General features: G+C 49.0%; 1 protein-coding gene across 1 annotated transcript; it reads right to left on the bottom strand.

The window, feature by feature from the left end:
* Nucleotides 1–13,845: 13,845 nt before the first annotated feature.
* Nucleotides 13,846–23,049, bottom strand: LOC139048654 (uncharacterized). The gene is made up of 2 exons (XM_070523136.1): nt 21,436–23,049; nt 13,846–15,073 (listed from the first exon to the last, which is right to left on the bottom strand). The coding sequence occupies exons 1-2, from the start codon at nt 22,726–22,728 to the stop codon at nt 15,020–15,022; spliced, it is 1,347 nt and encodes a 448-aa protein (XP_070379237.1). The 5' UTR covers nt 22,729–23,049; the 3' UTR covers nt 13,846–15,019.
* Nucleotides 23,050–23,915: the final 866 nt, after the last annotated feature.

Raw genomic sequence — 23,915 nt, 5'->3', positions numbered from 1 at the left:
GCCAAGACGTCCTGAATGTACGTGACGTAGGGCTCCGTTGACGTCTGCACACGACCGGAAAGCGCCTTCTGCGCGGCAAGTTGGTGACCGTCGGGGTTGCCGAACAAGTCTCGAAGCTTTTGCTTAAGCGAATCCCAACTGGTCAGCTCACCTTCGTGCGTCCGATACCAAACTCGAGGTGTGCCACCGAGGTAAAAGACGACGTTGGCGAGCATGATAGTTGGGTCCCACCGGTTATTGCGGCTGACGTGTTCGTAAAGGCTGATCCAGTCCTCGACGTCTTCCCCATCTTTTGCCGAGAATACGCCAGGATCACGGGGAGCGGAGAGGGTGATGTAGGTCGTCGAAGGGGCAGCAGGTGTCGGAGCCGGTGGAGTCGGGTTGGCGTCGCCGGGAGCCATGATGGTAGGCTCGACGTACCGTCCACTGCGAAGCTCCGTGACGAGGTACAGGGAACGTCCACCTCCACCAAATATGTTACGTAGGAAGACACCGACGAAAAGCTATTTACAAGCATATTTACAATACGCCGCAGTTGACCAAGAGGCAACAGCCCGCGCTAGCTTCCAATCGTCGTCTTCGTCTTCTTCTTGCTCGGCTCTTCGTCATTGGGAATACTACCCCGTAGCAATATGACTGCGGCATGAGTCCATCACGACCCCTTTTCTCGTTCATTCCCGCGTATAAATAATGATAGTGACGCGTATCATCGGAGGTACGGTCCTTTCGACAAGTATTGGCGCAGTCCACGCAATTATTAGCACACTTGCTTTCCTTGTGCACATATAACGCTGCTAAAGGCACCGCTACATCTTTGTTTTGCAAGCGCGAAGCCTGTAACAGTCCACAGGAAGAGCAGACGACAGCCATCATTATCGTCTTATGACTGGCTGGAAATGCTTATTCTAAAACCCAGCCCAAGATCAGGGGCCCTATAACGTAAAACTATTCCACTGGGTTTTTATTCCAATCTCCTGACATTAAATTTCTGTAATCGCTGACACAAGCATCGGACGGTGACCCACCAGGGTTGCCTGAACAGATCAAACAAACTCTTTCCTCGTTAATATGAGGTCACTTTTGTTTGCTTGCCTACACAGAGCGGCTTGTCTTATCTAATTGGCTGACAAGATCGGAGGAGCGCGATCAAGTGGAGAGGGATTCGGTGGGACCGAGCCAGTGCACTGAAAATCGATAACCGGATGAAGATGGTGGTGCCGGCATCTGCGATTGGTCCGCTTTCCCTTTCTTAGCTTGCGGCGGCTGCTCGAAAATCGCGGGGGCATGCAACAGAAGCGGATCCTTAGCCAAGAATAGTTGGCAGAGCGAGGTCGTAAACGTTACGACAGTGCTCGAAAACGTTACACTGCAACGCAAAAAGTTTTATTGTACACAAATAATCTCATGCTCTCCGGCAGCTGTGAGTCGCCAGTGCCTGAGTGATCGGCTGCCGCCATCTTTTATTCCTTTCGGAAGGGCACAGCCTGCGGCTATTCAGAAAAAAATTCAGTTTTGTTCGACATATTAATGCATCTTTAACGCGTAGACGTCACTTTGACGCGGTGAGTTTTCGCAGTTTTATGACGTCGCCTGACAGGCAGGTGAAGTGAGTGCAGCCCTGAAACTTTTGACCAATAGCCGAGGTCTAATGGCGAAAATCGTCGAATAAGAAATAAATATTTTTCTTTTGTTCGGGCCATTTATGCATAATCAGTGTGTACACGTCATTTCAAGTCGGAACCTATCGCGGTTTTCGTGACATCGCGTGATCAGACCGGCGAAGGAGGGGGTGTCCAAAAAAGTTTTTGACCAATCGCGGAGGGCTGATTGCAGAAGTGCAATAGAAAAGTAACGCCCCAGTCCTTGGTAAAATGTGACGTCACTACCGTTTTTCAGTGGTTTCGTGTGATGTTCATTCCACTTTTTCCTCCTCTCACATAAGAAAGCCTTCATAGGCGCTTGTGACTTCGTCGCAAGAATTTTCTTCCATATTGCGATCGTCTTACGGTGCTCCGTGACTGCTGCACAGTAGTCCAGTAAACATGGAATCATGTAGCAGTTAACGACGGTGATTTTCGCCTGGAATTACGGTGTTGCAAACACCGGCATGTTAACTTTGGCAATGTGAACCGTGCCCGACGCCGATCACAGTCATCGAAACGAACCGTGCCAGCAAGATGGAAGCATTTCTGTCGCTGGAATTGTGCTGTCGCAGCGTGTTATCTGCGCGTAGTGCACCGTTCGATCACTTGGTTCCGTGCGCTTGGATGAAGCTGCGGCATTTGCATGCATTTAGCGGTGTGCGTGCATATCGTATCGGCGATACTGAAAGACTGAACGAACTTCACACCAAGGCTGTGGTGCATTTAGCGTACGGCAGGCAACTCAAGGATTGTTTCATTTATGCAGAAGTGCCATGTCTATGTTCAGACACAGCGCATGTATCGGCAAGCTGTCAGCACTTCTACTCTGCTGCAGCGATAGCTTCGGCTTCGCATTGTGCCGTGTTCTGATTGACTTGAACGTGTGTCCTAGTGAAGCTTGTAAATCCTTGAAGGGCTCGTTTTTCCCAACGCTGTCTGATTAGCTTTTGCCTGCATAAGCTGCCGCTTGGACTATGATGGACCACCTTAGTTTGAGGCATCTCACTCCAGGCCTCGACGTCACCAACGTGTGATTTGCTACTGTGCTCTTAAATTTCACTGTACGGACCTTTGTGCGCTTCGCCACTGTCGGAATACGGTCGCCTCGAGTGCTTTTCGGGCAATGCGGCCGCCATGCTCGCATACCTATATCTAATCTGAGATGCTTTCTAAGTAAATGTGAAGAGTAGCATAAAAAAGTCACCGCTGATTGGTGTTTATGTATCGTTTCGATTGGCCTGCTGGAGTGACGCGAGATAGATAATCGTGTATCGATTTCTGTGCACTTTTCGGACACCGAATATTTCACCTCCTTCTCCTTAAAAAGGAATGACTATCCATTGCTTCTCTACGTGCGAAACGAAACGCGTTTTAGTGGAGCACTTCTAGGGATTATACCTCGACTAGCTAGTGCATGTTAGCCCATATGGCGTTCGAATATTTTCACTCACGCGGCTGTTGGACATTCTTTCTCTGAAGCAGGTGTACTGAACCCCCATACAAGCATCTTTACTGCAGGAGCCTACGCAGTACTGTCTGCGGTAAAACGCATAAAGAAATTAATACTGGATAAAGCGATAATATTCACGGACTCGTTAAGTGTTGTAAAAACACCAATGTCCTTAAGGAAACACAAAAATAATATTTTCATTGAGCTTTACTCTCTCGTGAGCAATATTTATTCGTTTCGTAGACATGTGACAATATGCTGGGTCCCTGGTCATAGATGCATCGAAGGTAATGTGCTGGCCGGCCAAATAGCCACATCAATTACACTTCAAGCTGGTAATTCCACCACTGCTATTCCTGCCGCAGATCTCAAGCCTCTTTTGCGAACGAACCTGAGAAGCTACTGGCAATGCATGTGGGACAATGAAACTAATAATAAGCCGCATTTGATTCAGCAAAGGATAGGTTTCTGGCTCCCCGCTACAATAACAAGACGGACTGATGTTTTATTCTGTGGACCCAGCATAGGACACACATATGGGACTCACAATTTTCTGCTTACTGTCAACGAACCTCCTACACGTGGTAGATGTGGTGAAAGGCTCCCTCTCCTCCACGCCCACGTGGAGTGTCGGGAAGCCGAAAGAGAAAGAAGGAAACACTTTCCTGTAACATACCGGTATTGTCTCCCTCTCCATCCCGGTATGTTTCTTGGTAAGGAACCTCTTTTTACCACCAAAGCTGTCCTAGGTTTCTCGAATGATGTGGTGTTACATGTTAAGAGCCCAATAGTACCCTAGCGCATCCTCTCTCTAGAGGATGCTGCTGTGATAGTAGTCCTTGTACCGCACACGCCTTCATGTCCTTGCACTTCAAGGACATTGTTAGGGCAGTAGTGCTTTTTCGAAATTTTATCCAAATGGCTAATTTTAGCACATTGTAATTCTTTTACAGTGCATCTTTCGCGTCCTTGGCAAGCTTCATAGTCATTGTCATAGTTTTAATGCATGTAGCTCTTACACACTCTACAGTGACCGTCTTTTAGGCCCCTTTACAGCCCTGTTACATTCATTGCTCGTAATTTATCGCCTCACTTTGATCTCATTACCATTGGCTTGGCGCTCTTTAGCCAAACCTGGCCCTTGCGCCATAAAACACCACAGATCATCAGAGGCTGATGATCGGTTCCGTGGAAAAAGTGTAAACCATGGACAATGTCTTCGGACTAGTCAGGTAACAGCTAAAGCGTCCTTCTCGGTCTGTCTGCAACGCTGTTCTGTAGATTTGAGTGATATCGAATCAAAGAAATCTACTCGGCCAGACCTTGACCAGGATCTACTTGACCAGAACATTGTCCTTCCAGTAATACGGTTGTGAAACCTTTCCCTCCACGTTTCTCTCTCAAGACCCAAGTAAGCGGTTGGGGAATGCAGCCTACTTCAAGGCTACGAGCAGTAAACAGCGCTAAACGGGACGAAGAGAGGGAAACAGGCCACAGCGCTGTGTCCCTCTCTTCGTCCTGTTGCTTAGCGCTGTTTACTGCTCTTAATTATGAACCAACCAGCCCGAATGCGTACTCTCCTACTTCAAGGGTACTGTATGAAAGGCTGGCGAAAGAAGCACCGTGTGCCGATGCGTGTCAAGAAGTACTAGCAAAACCAGGAAGATCTCAGTATCTGTGATCTTCCTCGGAAGTCTGCTCGCATCGTGGTTCCGGCATCTTACCGGCGTCCCATGTTGCAACTTCTTCACAAGGCGCTGGCAGGGGAGTAGGTTTGATTGCGAGGCATGAATTTCCAAACTGAAACGCTGCTGATGAATTGTACCAAATGTGCCGAGACCAGGAGTTCGCTAGCACAACCCATGCTTGCTACTGGAACGACATGAGAGCCTTGGGAAGTCGTTGGAATTCAGCTGTTTTATTTATATGGCGAGAGGTACGTGCTAATCGTAGACTACAAGTCACGTTTCTGTGAGGTCTAAGCCTACGTTCTACTAATCCACCAGCAGTCATATAAGCCTGTATAAGCGTGTTCATAAGCTGTGGTATTTTACAGTTGGTGCCCGGTGACAACGGGCCTCAGTTCGTAGCCAAAGAATTCACCTTCTCACTTTACCTTCTCCCATGGTTTCCGTCATACGATTAGCAGCCACATGGGCGGATCCAAGGGCGAAGACCTGATTTCCTGACCCTTCCCATCCCCCCTTCATTCAAACGTATTTCCTTTAAGATTTGTGTCTTTCTTCGTCTAATAAATCAATGAAATGCTTATTTGCATGCCAGCGTTTGTCTTAGGTGAATGGCGCCCGGCATAGCTGTCAGGTTTAACGCAAGATTCTGTTATTATTGATGCCGCAAGTAAGTTGTATTTCCGTTAAAAAAAAGTGCGCTTAGTGTCGCAAGTCGGCCGTCATATGGTTTATTTGTTTTAAATCCTGTTCGACGTTCACTATATTAAGTACGTATCCATCAATACTAAAGCGCAAACAGCCGGTAGGTGGATACACTACGTTTAAAATATTTTTGCTCCTTTAGTATCCTGCGCAATCTGACATAGAGCTATATTATTACTGTCTCCGTATGACTCACTAAATCAGTTGCCCCGAGGTCAGCGCAAAGTGAAGCGGCATGCTTGGATGCCAGCGCTTCTTGTTTAAAAACAAATCAGTAGTTAGAATGGTGACTGGAATGTGTGAATAACATTGTTATTATTACTGATCGTAAATATCCATGCAGTCATCACGATCAATCTCTATCTCAATGTCAGACCCTTATCGCTCTCTCACCCACCCACCCTCCCTATTCGCGAAAAAATCTTGTATCTGCGCCTGATCAGCCCCGTCTTTTCGCAGTCGAATTGTGAAGTTAAATGTAAGATTAGGACAGACAGAGACCTCCTCAAACAGGCTGAAGATCTCTACTTGGCCTTCTTGTCCTATCAGGACACTCCATGCATCCACAGAAAAAGCCCTGCACGCAGCTTTTCTTGGGTAGGCGCGTGTTGAAGACTAGTCCCGGTGACTTCAAGCGGCTTAAGCCTGATTGGGCAGCAGCTCTAGCATTTGTCAAGTGCGATGAAACTGAATGGAAGAAAAACGTGAAAAGAGCACAAGAGAAGACATGCGGCTTCTACTCTTCGAGAATTGGAGACTGTCGAGGAAGTTTGCGTCCGTGAATTAAACTGTGTTGTCCCGTGCATATCGCCTGCGCTCGTATGTTTCGACATCGAATGGTACGAACCAGCGCAACCGAAGACATCTTGATCCAACTAGCGGAATATCTCTGGATAGACAAGCTTCTGCCAGCGGTGAACTAGGTCAAGTGAAAATCCCAGGGGCCATTTTAACAAGATGACAGTGACAGTCGACGGGCTGCAGGGACTTCGGGAACCAAGGCAGTGAATGGGAGGCAAAACAAGACAGCAACCCCTACCACGCCAGTAGCAACGTACTTGGGTCCTGCGGAAATTAGTCAGAAGAGGACAACCTGCTTGAGCACATCGTGCAAAGGTGTCGAGGTTCAGCAATGTCATAAACACTCCGATGAGGCTTCACTTGGAAAAAACTGTTGAGTGCAGCCCCAAGTGTCGCGTGTCATCATGAAAAAAGGGATTGTAGGGTCCGGCATGTGACACACATGGCGCTAGCGCTGAGCGCTCAAAGTTTGTTGATGGAGAATTCTTCGTGTTTTTTACGAAGATACGGAGGACTTAAGGCAATATCATAACTATGGCTTGGTGGCGCAACCCAACGCCCTATCCCAAAAGGGACGCTCATACCATCCATCCAGCATACACATCCATCCAATAAAAAAAAATTGGAGGACGCTTAAGCTTCGCATTCAAGAATGGGACGCGACAGCGTTCCCGTCGACCCGCCAAGGGGTATAAGACAATGCGCTACGGCACAGCGATCACTTACGATGCGCCCCGCATCGGACTTAGCGCCCACCTATCACGCGGTGAGCGTCGAGCAACGCAGCGTTCGGCGCGGCAACGAAACGTGCGCCTGAGCGAACGGAACGAACCAAAGAACTCGGTGTCTCGGAGGGGAAACGATCTACGCCAGCCAAACGTCGTGATCGGCACGGGCAGAGAGATAGATAGTAATCTAAACCGGGAGCACGGCGAAGCGTCGTCAGGGGAGAGGGAGTCCCGCGACGCGCCTGGCAGTGGTCCCAATGCGGGCGCGGCGCGCCTCCTGTCGGGGCAGCGCCGTACATTGAGAGGAGGGAGTCTTCTGTGTTTGCCGCAAGATGGCTCTGCGTGTGCGGAAAGCGCAGAAGAAATGCAGCGGAAATTCACTTCGCAACTCGTGTAATTGCGACTTCTGTACGTTACATGTTCACAATTACCGATATACACCGCATTATAACTTTCCACGGCTCGTTTCGAAGGCAACACCGCATTCACTAGAGGCGCGTTTGCACCGCTTGGAAGCATCGAACTCGTGGCTGAGTGGTAGCGTCTCCGTCTCACACTCCGGAGACCCTGGTTCGATTCCCACCGGGCCAATCTTGGAAGTTGCTTTTTATTTATGAAGCGCCTGCCGTGATTCATCGCTCACGGTCAACGCCGCAAACGCCGACGCCGACACCGACGCCGACACCCGACGCCGACGACACCGGCTTTTCTGCGACACGAGCTCCTTAACGCTATCGCGTTAAAAAGCAATAAACCGGAGCAGATTGGGGTGCTTCGACGGGGATCCTACTGGTTGGGGTCATTCGTATCTGAGCTTTCTCGATAGAAGTAATCTCTTCCGTTGACCGACCCAAAGCGAGAACCACGTATGAAAAACCATGGGCGTGGGCACCTTGTTTGCGTGACTTATGTTACGTGCAGAAAGCTGCTGTTCAGAGTACGTTGGTCAGACAGACGCAGCTTCAATATGAGAAGATGGGAGCAGCAAATAAAAAAACAAATCTAAGCCACAGCTTGGAAGCCAATATGCTACAACCATTCTTAGAAACAGAAGAACTTCAGTTTGGCCTAGTTGGTGTTTACTGCAAATCATATTGACCTCAAATAAATACCGGGGACAGCAGAAGAGAACACAAAAACCCGTGTTGTATTTGTGTTCTCTTCCGCTGTCCCAGTCTTTGTTTGCGGTCAATATGACATGCATTCTTAGAAAATACGAAAAAAGGCACGCGATAAGAACAGAACGACATATATAGTGAATACAGCTGGTATTACTAAGGGCAGTGCCATAATTTGCGATGGCAACAACAAACCAATGCAGTTCTTTTTAGGGTGCCTATTTTTATACGTGAGTTCTGTGGTTCTTGTTTTGTTCTTCTCCAAGTATGAAAACAACTTTGGCGTTTCAGAAATAAGGGACCCGAGCGCCTGTGTATGACGTGTATCTTTGTCATCCTGTGCATTTCCGCTGCATCATTCATTGTAACTTGCTCAAGAAAGTTATGCTTAGTGTTTACACTGGTTCGGAAGCCTCTTACTGAATCCTTTCGAGTGAAGTCTCTTGTGCGAAATGTCTTGCATGAAGCCTCCCGCACGTCATAGGAGCTTCCGAGATATGTAGTTGTGCAAAATCGATCTTGCGGTGGCAATCTATCTTTACTGCTTGCACTGGTTTATGTCCACGTTTCTCAAGGCACTTTTGTGTAAAATGTATAAGACATGGAACAAGATCAAGGTGAAAAATATACAAATATGTTCATGCTAGGTGGCGCTGTATTTACTTGAGATTTTGTGGCGAATGAACGTACTTTTCGAGACACACCAGCATGCGATTTTGACACATCGGTGTAGAATTCCAAACGACAGTACTTCAGTTGGAGTTCATGGAAATGCATTCGTATTTCGAGCTCTGGTGCGTATTTTGTAACTCTTGCAAAATATATGTCAAATTCTATCACCTGCCAATCTCAAGGCGGTAGCTGCTTCGCTGGAGGCATTAAGCGGTGTTCGAAGAGTGGGACATGCATTTCCACGCTAAGCTCCCTCACACGGAGTGAGAAAGGCTGTCTCACAGATGGTCGATTACGGAAAAGTGCAGCATATGTCGAATCGTTAATAGTTTCACAACACGAATGTTCAGGATTAGAGTGAACTTTGAGGAAATATGTAAAGCCGGTGTAAGATCTCTGCAGATTGAGTGACCACTCATTCGATTCTACATACAAGCTTTCAATGGGGCTAGTTCTGAATGCGCCTGTGGCCAGACGGATACCCAGGTGGTGGACGGGATCCAGCGTCTTTAGTGCACTCGGGGTGGCAGAGTTGTGTACTATCTAACCGTGATTGAATGAGGCTCTTATAAATATTCACTATACAATTCCTGTCGCTACCCAATGTTGTGTGTGATAGTATTTTGAGGAAGGTAATTGTTTTAAACATTTGGCTTTAAGATATTTTATGTGCGGGATAAAAGTAAGCTTAGAGTAAAGTACTATACCTAGAAATTTATGTTCTTTGTTGACAGGTATTTCTTTTCCACACAGTTCCATGCACGTGTCTGGAGCCAGGCCTCTCTTTCTTGTAAAGAGAACACACGAACTTTTGTGGGGGTTGATTTTAAACCCATTTTCGTCTGCCCACTTAGATGTCCTGTTCAATCCCTGCTGTACTTGTCTTTCGCACACTGCAAGGTTACAGGATTTAAAACCTGTTTGTATGTCATCTACGTAGACGGTATAAAATATAGCTGGTGGTATTGAAGCACGGCGTGTGTTCATCTTAACTGTAAAGAGTGTGCAGCTGAGCACACCTCCCTGGGGTACACCAGTTCCCTGTATAAATGGACGTGAGAGTACATTCCCGACTTTCACGTGGAATGTACGGTTGGACAGATAACTTTCTATCAGGTGTAGCATATTGCCACGGATGCCCATTCCCGACAAGTCTCGCAAGATCCCGTACCGCCACGTTGTGTCGCACGCTTTCTCCATATCGAGGAATATCGATAAGAAAAACTGTTTGTGTACAAACACGTCACGACTATTCCCCTCAATGCGCACTATATGGGCGGTTGTGGACCGACCCCCTCTGAAGCCACACCTGTAGGGATAAAGTATTTTGTTCATTTCAAGGATATGTCTGAGTCTCCGGTTAACCATTTTCTCAAACAGCTTACAAAGGCAACTCGTGAGAGCTACCGGGCGGTAGCTTGCCGCTGACGAAGGATCTTTACCTTGCTTCGAAACGGGGACCACGATCGCTTCTTTCCATGCAGGTGGAAGATATCCAGCAGCCCAAATAGTATTAAAAAGTGCAAGTAGTGGCCATTGTGTGTCAGTGTGTACGTTCTTTATCATGTCGTACGTTATTCTATCAGGTCCCGGTGCAGAGCTGTTGCATACGATCAAGGCAGCTCTCAGCTCGGCATATTCATTCATTCATATTTTGCTTCATTAATTAATTAATTCATTCATTCATTCATTTTGCTCATATTTCTTTTCAGTCAAACTATAGGCCTATTTCTCTCACATGTACATGCTGTAAAATCTCGGAAAATATTATCTTAAAATCCGTGACACAGTTCATTGAGGCAAACAATGTCCTCCATCCATGCCAACATGGCTTCAGGACTGGCCTGTCGACCGTTATCCAACTCGTTGAGATACTACACGATTTCGCCAAAGCAATTAACGAGCGGAAACAAATAGATGTAATTTACCTAGACTTCTCAAAGGCCTTGATCGTGTCTGCCATGCTAAACTACTCCTAAAGCTTAAACATATACTAGGAGATGGGCCAATCTTTCGTTGGATTAGCAATTACTTATCTGACCGCCGTCAGTTTGTTCAGTTAGGCTCCCACGCTTCTGAACCTGTACCAGTACTTTCTGGTGTACCCCAGGGTTCCGTTTTGGCCCCTATCCTGTTTCTTTTGTTCATAAATGACATAACTAATCAGATTGAATCCAAAATTAGGTTATTTGCAGACGATTGCGTCCAGTATAGAGAAGTACTAAACTGGCAAGACCAAATTAGTCTTAACAAGGATTTTTCTTTGATAGTCCAGTGGTGTGAAAACTGGCAAATGGCCATCAACTTCGATAAAACAGTTTCAATGTCAGTAACAAAAAAGCAATCCAAGCTTACTTTTTCATACGGCTGTGATAATACTATACTTAACACTGTCACTCATTACAAGTACTTGGGCGTTATCATATTATCAGACTTAGGATGGTCGGCTCATGTAGAGCACGTAGCAAGCAAAGCGATGCGAAAGCTTCTTAAAACTGACCCTGCGATACTCTACGGAGGCCAATACAATCATACGCCCTGTCTTAGAATATGCGAACGTGGCGTGGTTTCCCTTTGCCCAAAATCGAATCGCCACTCTTGACGCTGTCCAGCGAAAAGCCGCGCAGTTTATCTGTAACCGATTTCGGCGCACCGAGTCGCCTACTCAGATGCTATCCGAGATCGGCCTTCATGCACTAAGCAGTCGGGCGATGCTGCACCGACTCAAATTTTTGTATCTCATCCTGCATAATAAGGTTCATGTGGATTCTAACACCTATATTTCCTATAAGCCAACCAGAGAAACCCGTCACAAGCATCACCTTACACTCGAAGAATATTCTTGCACTAACAATACATTCAGCTTTTCGTTCTTCCCGCGAGCAGTTCGCGATTGGAATGCTTTAGCCCAGACGATAGTCGCACAGCCCACTGTTGACAAATTTGTTGAATTTGTTGGCACAACAGTACTGTCAATCACAACTAAATGATGTTATCAACATTGTCTTTAACATTGTATTAATTACCAAATGTTTTTGGAAATGCGTGATGTGAAATGATGTATGATGCTATCAATTGTATAACCATATGCTTATTCCTTCTTCCTTTTTGTCTCTTTGCAAAACATCATATGTAATTGAAATAAGCTCTTTGCGCGTTATGTTTCTGCCATACTTATTGCTGTTAACATAGGTTCATCAAACTCTACATTTACCAAGTACCCTTTTGTATTCTTATGTAAATGCTTGTGCTACAATGTCTACAGACCCTTCTAACCCACTCCTGTAAAAATCCTTGATGGGAGTGACAGTATCACAAAACAAATAATAAATAAATAAATAAATAAATAAATAAACTCTATGTCATCATCATCTCTCTGTTCTAAGGCTGCATATTTATTTGCAAGTACCAGCCTGAATTTGTCTGCTTTTGCCCTTACTGCCTCTAGCTTGACTTGCTTCTTGACGAATTTTGCTCTTTCTCTCTTCAAATTGAGATGAATCCTAGCCCTCACTAACCTATGATCACTGCACTTTACCCTACCTATCGCTATCCTACCTATCCTGCACTATGCTGGGATTAGCAGAAAGTATGAAATCAGTTTCATTTCTTGTTCACCATTAAGGCTTTCCGAGGTCCACTTTCTGTTGCTACGCTTCCTGAAAAAGGTGTTCATTATTCGAGGCTCATTTCTTTCTGCGAATTCTACTAGCATCTCTCCTCTAGCGTTCCTAGAAACGACGCAGTAGTTGCCAATTGCCTGTTCACCAGCCTGCTTTTTCGCCGCTTTTGCATTTAAGTCGACCATTACTACCGTATACCGAGTTTCCACTTTTGCCATCGCTAATTCAACATCTTCATAAAACTGATCGACTTCGTCATCGTTGTGACTGGATGTTGGAGCGAAGGCTTGTACTACCGTTGATCTATGCCTCTTATTAAGTTTGATTACGATTACAGCTACCCTCTCATTAATGCTGTAGAATTTGTTGATGTTGCCTGCTATGTCCTTATGGATTAGGAATCCTACCCGGTATTACATCTTATCTAGGAGACCTCTATAGCAGAGGACATGTCCGTTATTCAGCAATGTATAAGCCTCACCAGTTCTAATCTTACTAAGGCTGGTGATATCCCAAACAATGTCTGATAATTCCTCAGCTAGCCTCACTCGAGAGGGTTCGGGTGTTAAACGTTGCAAGAGTCAGTTTCCATTGGTGGCCTGTCCGGACCCAGAGATTCTTAGCACGCTCTGCTGCGTTGTAGGTCAGGTGCTCAGCAGCTGCTTGGGGACTGAGGGCTATTAGGTAATTGAGTGAGCCATATGGGAGCGAATAGCGATGCTGGCTATTCCGGTAGTACTACCGCAGTTTTGAGACGAGGTCAAGGTACTTCTGGTCTGAAAGGCGCCAGTCAATATGATCCCTGTGTATTGCCTTTCTACGGAGCCCCCAGTGCAAATTCCATCTGTGCGACGTGTCGGTCACTACAATAAGTGATAGTTTCCACGAAGCAGAGACATGGGGCTGATGTCTCATTTCTCGGCCATATTTGATTACAACGAAAGCGTCAAATAAAACAACGGACGAAGGAAGACGACACGGGAAAAGCACGTAGGCGCACTAACAACTGAGCGTTTTATTTCTTGACACAGGAACTTCACTCTTGGCCAGCTGCTTTCAAGAGTGAAAACAACATGAAAAAAAAACAGTGCCGTCATCTGCATCTCGCAGGTATTATGGAGTTACGCATCACGCAGAAATCATGTATAACCAACTCGCCCACCAGCACGTGCCCGGCCATATTTGTTAAAATTACTCGACACCATGGCACCTTCTTATGTGTTTGACACCATGTTATATGTTCCACCAAAGTGGAACATAACATGCTGCTTTGGCTTCATAATCTCAATAACAAGTATAATCGCTGCCTACCACTTGGGGAAGTGAGCAAAACGAACCAAAAGAAGGCGTTGTCTTCAGCAGATGCATTAATACACTTTGACGGGAAAGCGTGTTTTCTTAACTTTCTCTACACTACTCGCGAAAGAGTCTATGCCACCCACAGATATTTGCACGCGGCAGTAGAATAAATCATACTCATTTTTTTCGTTGCCTACTGGACGGTGCACTTATGTTAAACTGGCTGTATTAGGGTTCCAACACAAAGTTTCTGCACTGTTTCATTACTAAATTGTGGTTTTGTAGCCAAGTCTCCGCCGATTGTGTCTCGCAGCACGCTATACACTGCAGTCTTTTGCATCACGAGTATTGTAAATTTCGTGACGACTCCTCAGGAAGCCGTCCGAACTAACAGACAATGAGCTGGTGGGCTGGTTGGTTCGTCATAATAATGCAGCATTGCAGTAAGACATATAGATAAAGGACACAGGAAACGTGCAACAGAGATACCACCTGCATTCGCAGTCAAGTGCGCATAGTTTTAGTGCACAAAAGAAAACATTCTGAATCCACCGAACACATCATTGCCTCCGGTATAAGCATGCTCGATAATAAATACATTAACACATGCAGTGGCAACCAAATGTAAGCTCAATAAAAAACACAACAAGCGATACGCACATCAGGCACGCAAAAGTCGCAAAAAATGCCGACAATTCAAATACTTGGGTAATTTCTTCACCACCTTCGGCGCGAAGGAAGTCTCACCGGAGCTCATCAGCGTCGCAGTGCTCGTCTTTGTCGTTGAATGGACTCAGTGCTGTCTCGAACGAACAACCTCTGCAGCAGGTGGTCATAGGCTCGAGCGAGACGGTAGCCCTTCATTGCAGGCATTGTGCAAAGAGCCAGCTTAAGCGGCTCTAGAGACTCGGCAAAAATGAGTTTTGTTAGCTCGGCACCGCAACCCACCAGCTGACACGTGAAGCATGCAAAACCCAGCTTACTGGCACAATCGAAGCAACCCTCCTTAGAGTTGAGCATGTTGGCAGTCCCTTTTCGATGAAGGCGAAATGCCTTCTGCAGCTTGGAGAGTAAGGCCTCGTTCGTGTACGAAACGACGCCAGCGATGTTGGTGCTCATGCAGCCGTCTCTTACGACGCAGGGCTGAAGGTCTCCTTTGTCCAACACCTGCTTTAGCTTTTCCAGTGTGTACACCTGGTCAGGCGGGACGATAACCGTCAGACGCGAAGTAAGCTCGCCGCGAAAGTAGACCGACAACGGAAGTATGGCCAGCATCCAAGCAGTCAAGGTGATCACGCGTGAAAGCCTGGAGCTGTGCCCGCGATTTCTGGCATCTCCCATGGGCACTGTCGCAGAGTTAGCGAGAAAGGAAGCGATCAGAAACATTCCAGAGTCCAGGACTGGGTTCAGGCGAGACGCGCCGACATAATAGTAGTCACGCACACTTATTGCCAGCCACATGACGATCATGACGGCCAGAAGAATACAAAACCCTTGTTTCGAATCCCGCAAAACCGCGAAAAAGGACACTTGTGCGCTACGTAACTTTCTCATAGAATAGAACGTTTCGTGCGTGTACCTGATAGGACTAGCGTATGCGAAGATTTGCATAAGTTCCTCGTCTTGCTACGAGAACGCCATGAGAATGTCCGCGTCTCCGTAAATTACTGCGGAGGCTGCTACGCCCAAATGTTTACAGTGCTTTAAAGTGAGCGTTGCGTTGTAGCTACGAAGTGCTCGCAGTATTGCGCGAGTAAAGGGCGTGTAAGAAGTGTGGCTTCCGGAATGTCTCACTACTCTTAGTGGCGTACAAGCGATAACTATGTGCTGTCCACTGAGTGCCGCTGACAACCGTTTCTGTTCGTCACTTTGGGGGAACTCGGGTTTTCTGGACAAGATAGTCGCTCCTTCCAAAGGCACACATACTTCTCCGTTCAATGACAGCCCCGCCAAACTTCTGCAAGACGTAGACAATACGTACGGGGGGACCGTATTTATGGCCTGCCGCATCGAATCGCCAACCCCCAAAATGACCCAGTCAGCCAGGTGTGTCCCGAGTAGAGCCTTTTCTGTGAGCTGAGAACACCCATGCTCTTCGCCCAGACCACTCAGTAGCAATACAACCATCGAGACACCTTTAAATAGGTTCTGTTTAGCCCACCTATAAAAATGCTCATCGGGATGAGACCAGAGCGTCCTCGCTTTCGGAACAGTGTGTAAGAGAGGGTGCTACAAGTTCTTGCGATGCTTTTTGCAGGCTAGAAACGTCACTTCATCATGAAACCCCATCCAGTATTCTAAAGTGGCAGAACTGTTCTGAGCGATTCCACGCCTGTGAAAACTAGAGACTGTGACCGCTTCCCGGAACACTGCCCCTAGGAAACAGATCATTAATGTAGAGAACCGCATTGTATCGTGACTGAATGGCACCAGTAGAAACAAGTTTCTTTGACGCAAGCTGTCGCTTTAGAAATGGGCCAAACACTGAGGAACTTCGAAGAACGTACGACAATACGACGGCAAAAGCATTCGGAAACTACCAAAGCATGTCGCGCCACAAAAGCGTGAAAATGATTGATTTGTTGATTACATTCACTGCAATTCTACGAGAAATACTGAAAGATAAAATCGAAATGGTCTAAAGCTACTAGGTGACAAATATTGTACACTTAAACCATATGACCCAAAATATTTTTCTCACACCTTGTAGAACTCGAAACCACGCGGAAATGTACTTATAATCGTTCACAACAGCGTAAATAACCGTACACAATCAGCTTTTCAATGCAAATTTGTTACAAACATTCACGTCTCACGAAGCAATAGCAAGATAATTGTTCTATTTTTTATCCCGCGTGAGTCCTTCAACCCTGCAGTCACTTTGATAACGAAATCACCCACTCCACATAGCAGAGAAAGATCACCAAATATTACTGATGCGTACACACATCAGAAGAAGAAGAAGAAACTTTAATAAAGAATAGTCCGGCAGTGCTTGCTGTGGTGGCCTGAGGTGACGGCTCGAAGTCCTTGGACTCGAGCGGCATCTTCGGCTTGCCGGACGGCCCAGAGCTGGTCTGCCAGCTCTGAACTTCTGATGGCCGCCTCGCAGCGGCGGCGACGCCTACGGAGAAGGTCCCCGGCGGCTCCCGCATCCGGGGCGGCGTCGGGAAGAAGCGAGCTCGAGCCTTCTCCCACCCTGGCAACGGCCGCGATTATGGACGCGTCGCTAACGGAGCTGGTCTCATTGCCGTTGTTGCTGGCACACTCCCAGAGCATGTGTCGCAGCGTTTCTCTCTGTCCGCATGTTTTACACGCGTCTGTTGAATATAAACGCGGATAGCAGTGGTGTAAGATAGCGGGGCTAGGGTAGGTGTGTGTTTGGAGCAAGCGTAACGTTACGGCCTCGTTCCTGTTCAATTTGTCGTGCGGTGGCGGGAATGTGCGTCTTTCGAGTCTGTAGTGTTGGGTGAGGTCTCTGAACGTGGTTAGGCGATCGCCCCACGCCCAGTGTGCTTCTTGTTGTGTTTCTGTTGTAGTGTCCCGATCCGGCAGATCCGATGCCCCGCTCTCGGGGGCGGAGGCGGCCACATAATCAGCGACGGCTCGGCGTGTGAGACCTCGAGCCGTGGCGTGGGCCGCCGCGTTGCCCGCGAGCGGAAAATCGGTATGTGCCGGGGTCCAGAGGAGGAAGACCGTAGAATTTTGGCGTTGCGAGGGCGATGACGAGTCGCCGTCGTCAGAAATTTGGAGTATGCGGGCCGCTTCCCGCGAGACACGACCGCGCGCGAAGCCGCGGATTGCCGCCTGCGAGTCGCTGATCACGATCGCAGCGTTCGGCACCGCGACGAGTGCTATAGGGCTATCACGGCTTCTTCGGCCGCCTCCGTGTGTCCCGTGGTCACCGTGGCGCTCGCGAGGCACTTACCCGAGCGGTCTACAACCGCTATCGTGTGTGCGCTTCTCCCTCCTCCATATGGAGCCGCGTCTACGTATACCGCCTCGTTGCTGTTACCAAACTTCTTCTGTAGGTCGCTTGCTCGTTTGTTGCGTCTCCCGGTGTGGTGCGTAGGGTGCATGTTCTTGGGAAGCGGCGGGATGATCAGGCGGTCGCGAACAGAGGCGGGAACCGCCGTCTTCTCTCCATGCTGGGTGTGGTACGCGATGCTGAGCGACTCGAGGATGCATCGACCTGCCTTTGACCTCGATAATCGTTCGTATTGTGCAATGTCGTGCGCCTCGATTAACTCGTTAAGGGAGTTGTGAACTCCGAGCTCTAGAAACTTGTCGGTGCTCGCGTTGAGTGGAACGCCGACCGCCCTCTTGAAAGCCTTTCGGATCATGCATTCGAGTTTGTTTTTTTCGGACCCGATCCACCTCAGGTAGGGGGCAACATACGTTATGCGGCTTATCGCGTACGCCTGCACGAGACGGATCGCGCACTCTTCACGCATACCATTGCGTCTATTCGTGATGCGATGCAAGAGTCGGATCGTGTCATCTACCGAACGACGAAGTATCCGCACCGTCTCTCCGTTATGGCCGTTTGCATGCAGGTGTAACCCTAGGATTCTAATTTTCTCTACGTGTGGTACGGGAGTACCATCTGCCAATGTGATGCGTATTTTGGAATAATCCCGTTCCTCTTCGAGCAAGGTTTTACGACCTCTCCTTGTGGGTTTGTAGAGTAAGAGTTCGGACTTGGTAGCCGAGCACTCGAGGCCCGTTCCACGCAAGTAATTCTGAACCGCATCTACTCCTGCCTGTAGCGTTCGCTCGACGTGACCGTCACATCCTCCCCCGGGAACCCAGAGGGTGATGTCATCCGCGTAGAGACTGTGATGTAATCCTTCTATTTCTGTTAATTTATCGGGTAGACCAAGTAGAACTAAATTAAAGAGCAATGATGATATGACGGATCCTTGCGGCGTGCCGCACGGACCCGTCTCAAATTCCGGCGATTCCTCGTCGCCGACGACGACGCATGCGCGCCTGCCCGCGAGGAAATCTCTAACGTAATTATACATTCTTTGGCCTAGTCCTAATGTTCTAATTGTTTTTAAGATCGATTCGTGCTTAACGGTGTCAAAGGCCTTTTTAATATCTAAGCCTAGAATTGCCTTAGTGGAGCTGGTAGTGTCGTCTACGATCTGGTGTTTAAGCTGAAGCAATACGTCCTGTGCGGAGAGGTTGCGGCGGAATCCTAGCATGGTGTGCGGGAACGCGTCATGATCTTCGAGAAAGTCTGTCACGCGGGTGAGAACTGCGTGTTCCATGACTTTGCCGACGCACGAGGTAAGGGAAATCGGTCTTAGATTATCGAGCGTAACTTGCTTGCCAGGTTTAGAAATCATGATAACGCGGGCCCGTTTCCACGCTTCGGGAATCGAACCCTCTCGCCAGCACTCATTGACGTAGGCCGCGAGTCGGGAGATTGACTCGTCGTCTAGGTTGCGGAGAGTCTTGTTGGTAACCCGGTCTGGGCCGGGCGCCGATCGAGTGTTGAGTTCGAACAGGACTATCCGAATTTCCGATTCGCTAAATTCCGCGTCCAGTTTCTCGTTTGTGACGCCGTCGTACTCGGCGTGCTGGATGCTTTCAGCCTTCTTAAAATAACGGTCACGTATTGCGTCGAGGAAGTTATCACCTTTATAATCTCTGACTAGTCTACGAGTCTTGTGGCCTTGAGCGGACCGAGTCTCCTCCGGATCTAATAGGTGTCTAAAAAGGCGCCAAGCGCTCGCCCCGGTCATCTGCCTCTCGAGGCCGTTGCACGTGTCTTCCCATTGTGCCCTGCATACCTGAAGTGCGTGTTCTTCGATGCCTCTGTCTAATTGTGCTATGCGTTTGCGCAACGCCTTATTATGTCTTTGGCATTTCCATCTCTTTAGGAGGGCTCGCTTTGCTTCCCACATGTGTAGGAGCCTACTGTCAATTATTTCGAGGTTCGCTTCGGGCGGAACATCGCTAGTTGCTGCGCCTACGTCCCTTCTGAGAGTCTCGGTCCACTCATCTATGTCCGTAATCGGCTCGTCGCCTCGCCCCGCTTCTTCTCGCTTCTTGCGGAACATGTCCCACTTCACGAGTTTGAGCTTACGACCTTTGCCCTCGGGGTTAGTAGCACGACCGCTCGGGCCCGTGCCTATCGTGATCTCGATCAGCGCGTGGTCGCTCCCCAAATCTTCCTGCGTATTTTGCCAGTGCGCTGTTGTAACATTTGAAACGAACGCAAGGTCTGGTAACGTATCGGCACTCACGCTGTTCCCTCTGCGTGTAGGATCGGCGGGATTCGCGATCAGTGCAAGCCTTTGGTCTTGCGAGTCTTCCCAAAGGTGTTTGCCCTTGGGTGTTTCTCGGGTGTAGCCCCAGGCTCCGTGGGGTGCGTTAAAGTCGCCCGCAACAAGTAGAGGCTCGCCGCCGGAAGCCGCGCGTGCGCCCCGCAGTAGTTCCCCGAATCTGTGCCGCAGCGTGGGTTTACTATACACGTTAAGGACGAAGAGTCCTCGGCCGCTCTTAGGGATTAATTCTACTAACACGTGAGGAATATTTACGCAGGCAAGCTCTCGCTGCGCCACAGTGATATTACGTCGAACGAGCACGGCGGCGACCGGCAACGGGCGTGGCGGGGGAGACGGCCGGCGCGGCACCATCGCCCCCGGCCTAGCGCCACCCGCCACGCGGGGTGTAGCTCGTTTCCTTCTTTGCCTGTTCTCCGTCGCGGTCGCGTCTATGGCTTTGTAGCCGGCAAGTTTAACCGGATGGTTTGTCTCCTGTAAAAGGATCACGTCCGGTTTCGTCTCACGGCTGCGTATGAATTGCTGGAGATTACCCCGCTTCCTCCTGTAGCCCCGGCAGTTCCACTGCCAGATTGTGTATTGTTGTTTCCCAGTGTTAGTGTGCTTCGTTGCGTGTGTAGCCATGGTGATGCCTGCGTTTAATTTAACCCGTCACCATCGAGGCGACTTGGTTGCTGCTGCGGTTGCACCTGCGGTTGAATCTCTACGTCTGTAAGCGTGTTTTGCTGCTGCTGATTGTGTTGTTGCTGTCTAGCGTACGGCTTGCTCATTGTTCTGATTGGTCTGCCTGCAGCTGGCGATAGCCTCGCTTCTATGTCGTCTATGCGCGCCAAGTGCGCGGCGAACATTTGTGTTATTTGTTCAGAGAGCTTAGCTAGCGCGTTACTGAACATTTCGTTCATATGAGCCGTCTGTTTTGTAAAACTTTCCTCGAGGCTCTTCTCGATGTTGTCTACACGTTTCTGTAGTTTCTCATAACGGCCGCATCCCTGTTTGCTCTCGGGTCTTGCGGGATCTAGTGCGATCCTTTTCGCGGTAACGGGACGATCGTCGCGTTCATCCGCCGTCTCCCTCGAGCTGCCCTCGTTGTCCGTGTCCATCTCGGCCGGCTCAGGCCGTGATGGAGTCGGTGATCGAGGCGCCGAGGACGGCGACATCGTCGTTTGACGTTGCGATGGTTGCTGCGGTTGTGGAGCCTTGCCTTTCAATTTGATATTCTCCTCTCTAAGGAGCGCATTTTCGCGTTTAAGCTCGCCAATTATTGATTCTAATGGTTCTAAACGTTGTTTTAGGACTCGCTCTATCACTCGCTCGAGCTCGTTCCCACCGCCACCGCCGACGGTAGGCCCGCCAGAGCGGCCCGCCGAAGCGCCTCCGCCGCCGGGAGAAGCGGCGACAGCCGCCCAGCTCACCTGTTGCCCAGTGCTCCTGTGACCTTGTTGCTGCCACGGCTGCTGCTGCTGACTTTGCTGGTGGATGTGGCCCGCAGCTGCGGTGCCCGGACCGCCGCCACCGCGCGTCATCGACGTGCTTCTCGGCGTCTGTGTTCGGTTGCGAGAGTGGGATCGGGATCGGGATTTTCCCGCGCCGCCCTTCCCGCCACGGCTAGTCGAGCGTCCTCTTCGGTTGTCGGTGACTGAATGACGGTCTATCTCTGGAAAATGGCGGTAGTAGCCGGCTTTGCCATTACAGTCGCTGCTGCTGTTGTAACCGCTGCCGTACGCTGTAGCTGCTTCTTCCTCTTCTTGTCTTTTTCGCTCTATTTGGCGACGCTTGACTATGTATGGGGTCTTGTACCTCGCCTTGCACCTGCGGTCTCCCGTGAAGTGTCCCTTGCCGCACAGTCGACACCGCGGCTCGCATTGATGGTCAGGCGACGGATTGTTGCGTCCGCATCCACGGCAAATCTTGTCGTTGGGATTGGGGCACACGTCGGCGCGGTGTCCCAGCCTTCCGCACTCGTAGCACACGTCAATTTGCTTCCTGTAGAGGGAGCATCTGACGAGCATGGGGCCGTAATATACGTGTCTCGGTACGTGGAATCCGTCGAACAAAACGATTATGTTGTCCGTGTTGCTCATGCGTTTCGCGTGCAGCACTCCGGGGTTGCGCTTCGTCACTAGATTAGCGATGATGTCTGCCGGGCTCTCGCTCTTGGAAATGTTCCTAATGAGGCCCTTGGAAGTGTTCTCCAGGGCGGCTTGATAACTATTCGCCTCGAACTCTCGGTCTCCGATGCAAAGCTTGCTAATGGCTCCGTAGCGTTTGGCTCGGTCTTCAGACGGCGTGCTGAGCACCACCACGTTCTGCTTAACGTTGAGGCAGATGCTATCTTCCCCGGCCGCTTCTCTGCTTACACCCGCCGCGTTACGTAGGCAGCAGTAAATGCGATCCGTCCCGTAATCGCGCACGTTGAAGCCGCCTCGGGGGCGTACGACGATTTTGTAATCGTCCGGCGGTAACTCTGGCATTCGGCTTGCCATGGCAACCTGCTTCACTTGACGGGCGTACTTCCTTTTGTACAGCGCTGTAGTGACTCCCGCTGTCGACATGGCTACCGTCCGTCGCTGCATGTGCCCATGCTGGTTATGCGCCGACTCGGTCGCACCGTCGGCCTGTTTCTTCCTCTTGACATTGCACCACCCCGCTCCCTCGCCGAAATCTTCCGGCCTAATATCTGTTCCGTCTACCTGGACAACTTCCATTTAACGTCAGGAAAGGCCTGACACTTTGCCGTCGGAGACTGGGAGCTCCAATGAGGTCCGGCGACACGGTAGGCTTGGCACTCCCCGCCGCCGCGGCGGCCGGGCAATAGTGGCCTATACGTGGAGATAGGCTTAGCTTGCCCCGCCTGCGTGGCGGGACAAAAGGCGCTGCTTATCGGCCAGAAGATGGGCCCACCTGGCGAAACTTGGTGTCGGGGGAGTCCTGATGAGTCCGCCGATTGCTGGTAAGAAGATTTACCACGAGAAGCTCGATAATCCGCCAAAAACATAGGAAAATAGAGGAGCCGACACGAAGCACGCCTGCACTCCGTGGTCTTCTTCTTCTTCCTCCTACACACATCAGAAGGCCTCAGAGCCTCTTAGTATGTCGACTGAATTCCTGCGGACCTGACTTTCATAAGTGGACATTTTCATCTCGAACTTTGGTTTGCTACTTCGGATATCTTGATCAGTTATTTTTTTTTACACACATCAGAAGAAAAAAATAACTGATCAAGATATCCGAAGTAGCAAACCAAAGTTCGAGATGAAAATGTCCACTTATGAAAGTCAGGTCCGCAGGAATTCAGTCGACATACTAAGAGGCTCTGAGGCGATCAAGTCGTCAATACAAATAAAATGAAAATTAGTTCGTTGTTACTGTACAGTTTTGTAATGGCCTCGTTGCCATGGTTTCAACGTTCTCGAGATTCGCGTGTTCTGTTTTCTACATGCAAAAATAAGAATGCACAATAACACTTACAACAGTAAAAAGGACTCGTCCATGTAATCCTACGCTTGCGTCACCTGACGGTCCGCGCTTTCCTACGGGACATCTAATGGTCGCACTAAAGCGCTATTCAACAAGCATGAATAGGAAGCAATAATCAATGGGATTAGAAAGCGATGACGCGGTGGTTTCGCGTGCCTGTGTCGGCCCACCATTTGGAATTTGCAAACTCTTCAATCGGGGCCTGCGTTCATAAATTTCTGTGGAAAAGAGTAGTCCTCGTGGGGATAATTAGGCATAAGGGCATTCATAAAATTATTGCGAGTGCTTTCAAGCGTCGCTTGGGTTATTGCGACAACGTTGCAATTATCGCCTGTGTTGTAACGCTTTTCTGTCACGAAGCCACTCTCCCTCAACACTGCTGTTTTCATAAAAAGTGTCTCAATGCATTAAAAAG

This window comes from Dermacentor albipictus, chromosome 8 (genome assembly GCF_038994185.2).
Source record: "Dermacentor albipictus isolate Rhodes 1998 colony chromosome 8, USDA_Dalb.pri_finalv2, whole genome shotgun sequence".
Lineage (NCBI taxonomy): Eukaryota > Metazoa > Arthropoda > Arachnida > Ixodida > Ixodidae > Dermacentor > Dermacentor albipictus.
The sequence above is the reverse complement of the archived record's forward strand: the minus strand, read 5'-3'. Positions and strand labels throughout refer to the sequence as shown.

Bases quoted from the DNA above. Each gene is read 5' to 3' on its own strand.
- LOC139048654 (XM_070523136.1), bottom strand. From the start codon at position 22,728: ATGGAAGTTGTCCAGGTAGACGGAACAGATATTAGGCCGGAAGATTTC. The intron at 15,074-21,435 runs GTGAGCTGGGCG...ACTCTGCGACAG, and splicing joins ACAGGAGCACTGGGCAACAG to TGCCCATGGGAGATGCCAGA.